This window comes from Phalaenopsis equestris, unplaced genomic scaffold, assembly GCF_001263595.1.
Source record: "Phalaenopsis equestris unplaced genomic scaffold, ASM126359v1 Scaffold202440, whole genome shotgun sequence".
NCBI lineage: Eukaryota > Viridiplantae > Streptophyta > Magnoliopsida > Asparagales > Orchidaceae > Phalaenopsis > Phalaenopsis equestris.
This window is the reverse complement of record NW_018222143.1, coordinates 59,035-69,637: the sequence shown is the minus strand read 5'-3', so window position 1 is coordinate 69,637 and position 10,603 is coordinate 59,035. Positions and strand designations below refer to the sequence as shown.

The following is a 10,603-nucleotide window of genomic DNA, read 5'->3' as shown; positions in this document are numbered from 1 at the left end:
GGGACTCCTGCTGATATTAAAATGAGGAAGCGTCCTCGATAGTAGACAAAATGAGTAAAGTAAGATGAGTAAAGTAAGGAAAAGGGAATTTAAATTTTATGAAGAAGTTCAAGGAAGATTTGTTAATATACTAGAAGGTTTGGAGCTGTACACCAGACAATTCTTTGAAAGTGAAGAAAGGAGCATTCTCCACTACATATTCAACCTAAGAGACAGAGGTCGAGCTGGTCTTCTGATGAAAAGGACCTATTCTGAACCATGAAAATAGATGCATGGAAAAGACAGAATCACCATCCAATGTGGTTGCTGTTATAATTTTACCAAAGATAGAGAAGGAAATCCCCCGGAGACTTTAAGACATGATGAGGTGGATCCATTAACTCAATAAAATGGATGATAAAGAGATTTGTCTGATGTATCATCCTTCTAGCCGATTGTATTCCCAACAGCTATATTATCAATATCAACAATGAAGACGATTGCATTCTCCCACATATAGACCATCATGATTTTGTGAGACCTTTTTACACGGTCTCCTTCATGAGCAAAAGCAATATTTTATTCGGGAAAGAAATAGATGTCATTGGCCCAAGGAGTTCAGGCCCGAGGAGTTCAGAGGATCTGTGGAGATTCTGCTACCAGTGGGTTCAGTACTGATTCTCAAGGGAAATTGAATAGAACTGGCCAAGCACTGCATTCCAGGGGTACGACACCGCAGGGTGTCTGTAACTTTCAGAAGGATGGATAGCAACAAAATGTCATAAGGATTCCGACCAGATCCAGAGTTAGAGGAAATATAACCTTATGAGCTATGAGAGGGTTGCACCTCTAAGCACACGTAAAAAAAACTTATCCTGAAGTGTGGCTTAGTACGTCAGCTCGATCAGAAACTCACCTCGCCGAAGATGGACAGTCAGTGGATACCTTTTTGTATCATGTTTTGACGCAGCAGATATGATGATATATATATATATATATATATATGAAATATATTCAGCTTATGATATGTTGGCAGCATAAGATGTTTCAGATATACTTTTGATAGCATTTAGCATGTTGTACCTTTTGATGCTTTTGCATATGTTCAATATGTATTGTTTAAAGCAGATTAATGAAATTTCTTTCAGAATTCAGTCTGTTTCTTGAATTGTCATTTTTGTACAATAGATCAAGAGCCCCAGAACCATGTGTTGGTTCCGAGCAACAATGAACAAAGAACAAAATAATAAAAATCCGATAAAAATAAAAGTTCAAATAAAATACTCTTTTGAAAAATCAACCAACAAAAATTGAATTTTGAAAATATATTTTGATAATTAAATGTGGTAAAGACAATAAGAAAAAAAAATAAATCTGTTGAATTTTTTATCTCTATTTCGAGGTCTCTTACTCTTTGCTCGTGCATCACGACCATCCTTCTTTGCACTAATTTTCTTCACATCCCAGCGTAATTTCACATTCTGCACAAAATCTCACAAATTCTCACAAATTTTTCTTCGCCAATGTCAACCCTATCACATGCCACATATCTATGAATTCAACACCACAAATTCTCTACACTGTTTTCATGTTGTTCTCGTGATCGGTACCGACATTTTGATTCTCAATTCTTTGAGATAGGTTTTAGACCATCTTAAAAAGAGTACGACATTCTATTCATATTTTGAGATCTTCAATTCTCATCTTAGCTCATCTTAGGGTCAGTACCTAAATTCTGATTCCCTTCCTTCGAGGCCGGTACCTAAATTTTGACTCTCTTTCTGAGATTGATACCTAAATTTCAATTTTCATATCGGGGCCAATACCTAAATTTGATTCCCTCATTTCGAGGTCGGTACCTAAATTCTGAGATTGATACCTAAATTTCAATTTTCATCTCGGGATCAATACCTAAATTCTGATTCCCTCATTTCTACCTAAATTTTGATTTCTATATTCTGACTTTCTTTCTGAGATTGATACCTAAATTTTAATTCTTATTTTGAGATCAGTACCTAAATTATGATTCTCTCCTTTTGAGGTCGGTCCCAAAATTTTGACTCACTTTCTAGAATTGATACCTAAATTTTAATTCTGATCTTGGGGTCAATACCTAACTAAATTTTGATTCCTATCTTTCGAGGTCGGTACCTAAATTCCAACTCTCTTTCTAAAATTGAAACCTAAATTTCAATTCTCATTTCAGGATCAGTGCCTAAATTTTGATTCCTATGTTTCGGGATCAATACCTAAATTTTGATTCCTATCTTTCGAGGTCGGTACCTAAATTTCGATTCTCTTTTTTGGATTGATACTTAAATTTCAATTCTCATTTCAGAGTCAGTACCTAAATTCTGATTCCCTCCTTTCGAGGTCGGTACCTAAATTTCGACTCTCTTTTTTGGATTGATACTTAAATTTCAGTTTACATCCCGGGGTCAGTGCCTAAATTCTGATCCCCATCTTCCCCTAATACTGAAATTAAAGATAAAGTTTGCTAGCATCAAATTGAAATTGAATCTTCATCATGACTGTCATGGTCATTTTCGGAATCCCTTTTCTTCCAATCTGCAACGAGAATTTTGAATATTCGATTTTGATCGAATTTTCATTTGCTAACTCCTCAGTGGAAACAACTAGCACTCGATTCTACACGTCGTTCTACGTCTGTTGACTTAGAAGTCTGGGTTGGTTATGTTGATCTCGCCAATCAAGGGTCAACCCCAAAACGCGCAGTGTGCTTGCCCAGCACACCACACCGATTGGAGGTTCACTTGTTGACCTCACTTTTGTTTGAGTTTTAGTTTTCTCTCTTTAGTAGCCTAATATCTAGCCATAGGACTTTCCTGTTGACTACTCCTAGAGAATTAGAAAAGGAACCCTCACCTTTAGAAACTCTAAACTCTTCTGTGCTCAATTTGAAGCTCCATATACTGGTCTGCTGGTCTGATCCTCTAGCACTTAGTAGGTGGGGCCACTATAGAGGAAGCTCAATGGGAGTTCCCATAGGACTGATTGGCCTTAAGTTTGACCCTAGGTGTTGGTCTGGAGCTAGTTCACTCACTTGCACTCACTTGCACTCACTTGCACCCACTTTCACTCACAACCCAAAACCCATATTTGTTGACTTTGATCCCTTGATCTTTCGGGAAACTCATGTAGATGGTTCCCTAAACCCACTGGCCCTAGTCTAGGGTTTAGCTAAGGCCAGTACATAGAGGACCCAAATGAGGATTTCATTGTTCCATAGCTCATATAAGGTGGTTGGCACCCCAATTCTATTGAAATATCCAACTTGGCCTTTTGCCCCCAAATCCACCCAAATTACCTAAATACCCTTGAAACCCTAAATTTGACCAAAATTCCCAAATTCATCCAAAATACCTAAACTTATTCAAAAATCATTTCAAACTATTTTAAACTACCCAAATTGCCCAAAACATCCCAAAAATTTCCAAAAATATCAAAATACCCTCAAATTTGCCAAAATTACAAAAATACCCTTGGTGGCCCAAACTTTCCAAAACCCTCAAAATCATTTCAAATGTCCTCAAAACCAATTTGAACCTTTAAATTGAACCCAATTTGGCCAATTTGACCACTTTGACGAAAAAGCCCCAAATTGCCTTTAAAGGCCTAATTTCTCCAAATTCACCTCACATACCCATCAATTTGGCCCCAATCCTCCCCAATTTCAATTCTAAACTCAAATTAATCTTTCATATGATCAATTCAAATCAAATCCAAGCCTAATTGATCCATGCTTTGAGCTAAATTTTGATCCAAATTAAACCCCAATTTTAACCCTACGACTTAATCTCACCTAATCGAACCATATGATGCACTCAATTGCCCCAATTCGAATCCTAAATTCATCCTAACAATCCTACACATCAAATAGGACCTTAAATTGGCCTTTTTCAAGATTCAATTTCACTAAATTTCAACCCACATTCAAAATCCCTAAATTTGCCACAAATTGGCTGTCTCCAAATTCTACCAAATTGAATGTCCTAACCCCAAAATTAACACCGAATTTATATTGAAAACTCTTTATGACATTCTTCTAGACCATTTTGAACCATCAATTTGGACCTAACCAAACCTTAGCTTAACCTAAACCCAAGTCTAACCAAACACCCCAAATTGACCAAATGCCCAAAATCCTCCAAATTAAACCTCCAAACTAATTCAAAATCACTCCAAATCTTTTCTAAACTTCTCATGGCAATTACCCAAAAAAAATTTCTCAATCAATTGAGCTCAATAGCATGGCTAGCTCAACCCAAAACCCACATCAAGCCACTTGACCCAAATAGACCATTTCACCTAAATTGACTTAATCAAACAAAATTGGTCAACCAAGGACCCCCATAACCGACCCCCACAACCACTAAGCTCCTTAGAACCATCCTAAATCCACCCTAGGCTGAACCACCCTAAATCCACCCAAGTGAGCTATGGACCAATGGGTCCCTAAATTAAGGGATTTCATCTCATTTTTTGGCCTTAACTAAGAAGTCTCCTCTATCATGACAAACCATTAGTCATGACAAACCATTAGAGGGGTAAATCATAATTAACCATCTCCCTGGCTCACCTGACCACCTGAACACCTCCCCTGCTCTGGCCAGCCACCCTACTCGCCAAAAAATGCCAAATCCGTGAGCCATCACCCCTAAATCAAACCCAATTTTAACCCTAAAGGCCAACTCACCTTAACTGCTCTTTAGAGCTCCTCAGCCCTCCACCTAAGCAACTCTTTGCACCCATCAACTGGCCCTGAGCTCCTCGCTAAACCCTTCTACTTAAACCATCTTCTCCATGGCCAAAGGATAGGTGTTCCAAATCCTTGGGGAAACTCTGTCAAAATCTAATCAAAGACTCTCCAAGCATTCCACAGCTTAAGCCAACCATTTTCCCCCTCTGATTCCCACTGTGAGAGCCCAATTTTGAGCTCAAACTTTCAGCTCGGATCAAGACATCTCTACACAGTACACCAAACTCAAATTAATTGTGCACACTCCATCCCTAGAGCAAGATGAGTTGATTCCCCATCAAAGCCTTCTCTGAAACAGCCTATAGGATAGCTCTGGACCAACACCTGAAATCCACCTTGGTCGAAATCATACCTAGACAATTCACTAGGGTACAAGACTTCATGTGGACGTTTGTTGGACTCAACCGAAGCTATCACAGCCATCTGATTGAGGCATCCTCTCGCAGACAAAGGTATTGAGCTCTAACCCTAACCCGAGCTTATTTTAATTCTCCATGAATAATGGCTTGATTTCATACTTGCTTAACCGTATAGATGTGTTCGTCTTGAGTAGATGAATGTTTAGAAACAAACTCCATGTGATTTGATCGATTCTAGGCAAAGATCTTAAGGTTTTGGTCTGGATGGTTTACTGGTTAGGTCACTTGGGGACGATGAAAGGATGTCGTCCGATCGCGCGTGTATCCAATGGACGAAGGAGATCAAGCCGGACAGACTCTTAGTGAGTGAACCGCGAACCTCGTGGCATGCCTAGGTGGAAAGCACAACGAATGGGAGCGTGCCGCGTCGTCTTTCAGAGCTGCGCTGCGTATGATCCAGTCAGCGCCGCATGGATAAGTAGATAAATAGGGGTTTTATGAATTAACTTAAATGCCATATCTTTAAAAATTCATATCTTTGCATAGAAAAATCATATAAATAAAAGAAAAATACTCACTTGCTTAGTTAACATAGGAGAATAATGTGGACCAAAAATAAAAATTATTTTCCAAGTATATGATTTTTAATTAATTAAATATCCTAGGTGGTATTTCAATTCTCCATGACTAAATATGGCTCACCATGACTTGAAATTTCTAAGGTTTATTCCTCATCACAGAGAAGATGTTCTCTGATTTTTCCAAGGTAAGAAGGCATCTTTATGCTTATAGCCCTAATTTTTAAGCTAGGGTGGCCATTTTGGCTTATTTTATTTATATAAATCAAAATGTCATTTAAAAAATTATGAAGATAATTTTAGTAAGTTTCCTGTGGTCAGAGAAGACTAGGAAAAATATTATAATGTTTTGAATTATTTTGTACATCTCTATATTTAATCAAATGTATACACCTTCAAATGTATACACTTAAGTGTATATATCGTGTGTTAATTTATGTAAGTTATATACTTATCAAAAATTGACAAATCAATTCCACATTGTGCATAAAAATCATATTTACTTACTGTAAAAAATTAAAAATTATTTGGCTTAGAAAATTATTAATAAAGTTCTCATGAAATTATTTTTCTTGTAATTCTTATAAGTATCTTAAGGATGATAAATTGTAGTTATTTTTGAAATAAATAGAAAATCAGAACATTTAAACTTGACTGTTACATATTCTTGTATTTTAGTTTTTAATCTGAGAGGTTAAAAATTTCTCTAAAAGTTTCACTATAGCATTTATAAAGCAGAAATTATAGAAAACTTTAAGTTAAATTTGCTACCACATGTTATAAATTTTATATATATTATAAGGAGTAACTTGAGGATAAGTAATGTTAAGTTTGGGGGAATTTCATGAGCATTTTATTTATATTTTAAATGATATTGCACTTTAAAAGAAGGTATTTTGAATGTTTTTGTTTCAGATACATGGAATGGACATTTAGAGAAAATGAGGGAAAAAATGAGCAAAAATGAAGATTTTTGTGTGGTGCTATAGCGCCACCCCTTGGTGTCATAGTGTCACAGACGAGCAAGAAGGGTGCCATAGCGCCCTAGACTAGCGCTATAGCGCCAGTAACTACTTTTCTAGAAGATACATCAAATTTGGCCGAATTTTGGAGGGGTGTTTGAAGCAACCCTTGGTTATTTTCTATTTAATGAGAAGGATATGGCCAAATTTGGAGACTTTTTGGAGCCCCAAAACTTCAATTGGGCGGCAATAGTGAGTTATGGTTTTCATATTTTGTGTTCAAGTGCATGTGTGAGTGTGTTTTAGTGTATGAGTTTCTTTTTTGAGTTTCAACAGCTTTTGATGCTTTGAATTTAGCATACTCTCATAGGGAGAAGACATAAAGTACTTTGTATTTGTGCTTAAATTTTTCTTTTTAGGACTTGGATTTCAATACAAATTTGGTGTTTTTGTTTTTGTTTAATCTCCATGAATTCTGAGTAGTTTCCTTTCTTTCTTCTTGCATATGAGAATTTTGTGGGTAGAGAATGATTTAAAGATGACCTTTTACTCCTAAAAAATGAGATGATATTTTTACCAAATCTTCATTTACTTGGAAAGTGGTCACTTGTAAGGTTAAAATCCGTTGAGAAACATAATGACCTACGAGGGCTATGGTTTCACCCAACTAGTGGACACCACAATTCATTCTAGACCGAGCCCTTGCGATCACCTAAAGAGGAGTGCAAATAAATAGGGAGATAAGTTTTGATTAGCAAAGAATTGGTTAGTTCTAAAGTGACATGCAAGATTCTTATCAATTTGGCTTAAGGTTTAATACCCTGATGCTGGGATTCAGTCATCACGGTGACATAGGCTAGGGGAATCTAGAGGTGAGAGAATAGATAACGCTGAAGTGGAGTCGAAATGTTAAGGACTCGGCTTTAAGTTTGTTAATATTCTTTGCAAGCACTGGGAGGGGGTAAAGAATAAGATATGCTTCTATTTGTCACAATACATCAATTTTGTCTTAAATTATCTGAATCCTACATAGATTAAAATCTCTTTGCAAGAGGAAATGTTTTCCATAATATCCAAACTCGTTATTTTATTTTGTTAAGCTGTTACATTTATTTTTTACTTTCTTTAGTAGTAATTTTTCGTAAGCATATCATTTTAAATTTTTTACCTTTTTAATGTATAATTTAAATATAATTTTCACTTGATGTGAACAATCAGTGTAGAATTTGGTAGAAATGAAGAAATGTTGCAGCCACTAAAACCCATTGGAAAACCCACTATGCATAAATTTGAATCATTTGTTGGATCTAGGAGTGGAAGTAGTGATAAACCCTCCACATCAGCTATAGGATCATCTACTTCCAGTTCTATTTCACTTGAAAAAATTATGGAATAATTAATGATTCAACAATCAGAACTTATAGCAATGTGAAACATAATAGGTGGTATATAAGCTAGAAATACCTACAATGATCAATATAAGCATAAAAGAGTCTAACACGACATTGCATATGAAGAGGTGATTATATTTTTGAGGGGTCACCATAATATAGAGTTTCCTACATGCCCTAGTTTCACGCCTTATGTGCAAGAAGAAGAAGAGGAAGAAGAGAAAGAGGAAGAAGATGAAGAGTAAAATATATTTGAGATTTTGTTTATTTTTGTGTTATTATTTGTTTTTTTTTTATTATTGATGGTATGAGTTGAAACAATTTACATGTTTGATTTGTGGCCCTATTGAACTGGTATATGTAATAGTAAATTGTATTTTTATTTTTCAACATTTTTAGTTGCTTTAGTTTACTGTTTGTCTTTAATTTATCTTTTCTTAGCGAATTCTTTGATATATACTTCTTAAGTTAGCACCTGCAAAATATCAGGAGCCAAATTTCATATTCAGAATCTTCTACGGGTTAGTTTTATTTTTTATGCATTTATTATGTTAAATTTTTTGTACTACATGTTTTACTTATTATTTGAAAATTTAAGTTTGGGGGAGAAATTTCTCTAAAATTTTCTACTTGATCCTCACCCTGGGGCTTTTGGCTATACACATAAATATACGACAATACCGTCCGATAAGCAAGAAGACAAGCGGATCTTAATACAATCCACTAAAATATTGAATTATCAAGTTGCATGAATGGTAATGAAACATTAGATACCAAACAAATAAGAGCAACGGACAAGAAAATCATTAGCAGAATAAGTTTGACCGAGCTCCAAGGCAGTTAAATTAGCCTCCCAGTAACACTACTCCGAAAATCAGTATATAGCATTCTTATACACTTTCTTCATAGTCTAAGCATTCTATGGTTGAGCCCTGATAGAGTCACCACTCAGTATACAGACGGAAGATAGTACATTTGTATCACGAACAACCCATCTTAGATCTAGCAATCAAAGATGTAAAAAAAAAAAAAAAAGCCAAATAATAATAGCTCATTCAAAGAAGGAAAAGAAAAGCAAATAATAATAGCTCATTTAGTTCTCTTCTTCTTTTGGAGCTTCCTCCACTTGAGAAAGATACTGTAGGACAGACCAGAAAAAACCATGAAAACGCTACCCCATTGCTTTACTGATAGAGGATTGCCGCTCAGCAGAGAGGATACAACAATGCTGACAAACTTGCGAGTCGTGGTGATGGTAGTGTTGGCAAGAGAGCCAAAGCGGCTGATTGTCAGGAAAATAAAGTTTTGGCCCACAGCTCCACAAAGGCAAAACAAGAGAATATCCCATGCCACCTCAGGATGCTCTTTGCAGAAACTCACCGCAGCATAACCGGCAGCATTCGGCCACCCAAACATGTAGATGACATTATATATTGTCCCCCAAAGGTTCATTCCCAGCATAATCTCCCACGCGCTAGTCTTTGGGTATCTACAGTTTTTATATGCATCATTTTGCAATGGTTCGGTTATGTATGCTTACGGTCCATGTAAGTACAAGGTTTTGATATTACCTTTCTTTGATAGAATCTTGGGTTGCGTTCGTAAAACCATCAAAAACTAAGTTTAAGAAGCAGAGTCCATAACCATAGGGCGCATTCGGGTGAGCGAGCTTGCTTATAGTTTTTGAGCTTGTCTGAAGTGGATTAGGATTAAAAAACGTCAGTCTTTACAAATGCATTCTTTACTGAATAATATTTTTTTTCATTTTATAGACTGACTGAGATGGGAACTAGCAGGATGGATTGCTAACTATTATATCACTCTATTTTTATATCATGTACAGTAATATTTGAGGAAAGATGAAAGTGGAAGAAGATTACCTTGGATAGTGCAAATGCGGATATGCCTCCAGCAACGAGGGAAGTGCATATATATTCTGGCAAAGTGTACTTAATGCCATATACAAGGGTACCCATCAGCATAACTGCATGTCACAGAAGAATATGTATGTCAATTCTTAAATGAATAAAAGCTTCATCCTCATCATCATCATCACCCTTTGAAATCAGCAAGCAAGTTGATTGTAAATAATTAATACTATAGAAGCAGATCACAACAGCAGGTGCATTAAAAAGTGGAATTTTTATCTGGCTTCGATCAAAGCATCGACTTCTATGGCATTCTTGGTACATAAAATGGTAGGCCTGTAACAGCACATGTGCTTCAAAAGATACCCCGTTGAATTATGGTATAAGGTTGGCCTATATCGACAAACACATTTTATAGACCCATGACGATCAATAAAAGGCAAGATGATTATAGACATCACAACAACGTTTATTTTAATTCTCAAAGTCGAGGTTTGTTGAAGGACTAAGCTCTTATAGTTACTTTGATTGTTCTGTAGTTCTAAAAAAACTCTCCATAATGAAATTTTATCTATGTTTAGATGAAACATAAAGTTTGATAACCAAAGAAAGGGCTTAAATAAAAGTTAAACAAAAACCCAATATCATCAAAATCTACTGAAGACTAGATCATTAAGAGGGAAAGA

The 10,603-nt window shown here is 36.0% G+C and overlaps 1 protein-coding gene across 1 annotated transcript in view; it reads right to left on the bottom strand.

The window, feature by feature from the left end:
* Nucleotides 1-8,855: 8,855 nt before the first annotated feature.
* LOC110036093 (UDP-galactose/UDP-glucose transporter 3-like) overlaps nucleotides 8,856-10,603 on the bottom strand; it is a 12,421-nt gene continuing 10,673 nt past the window's right edge. The window contains exons 5-7 of the mRNA XM_020740452.1: nucleotides 9,930-10,033; nucleotides 9,621-9,742; nucleotides 8,856-9,538 (exon numbers count right to left, since the gene is read on the bottom strand). Coding sequence (XP_020596111.1) covers nucleotides 9,139-9,538; nucleotides 9,621-9,742; nucleotides 9,930-10,033 — 626 coding nt within the window. The 3' untranslated portion in view covers nucleotides 8,856-9,138. The remainder of the gene's footprint in view (nucleotides 9,539-9,620; nucleotides 9,743-9,929; nucleotides 10,034-10,603) is intronic.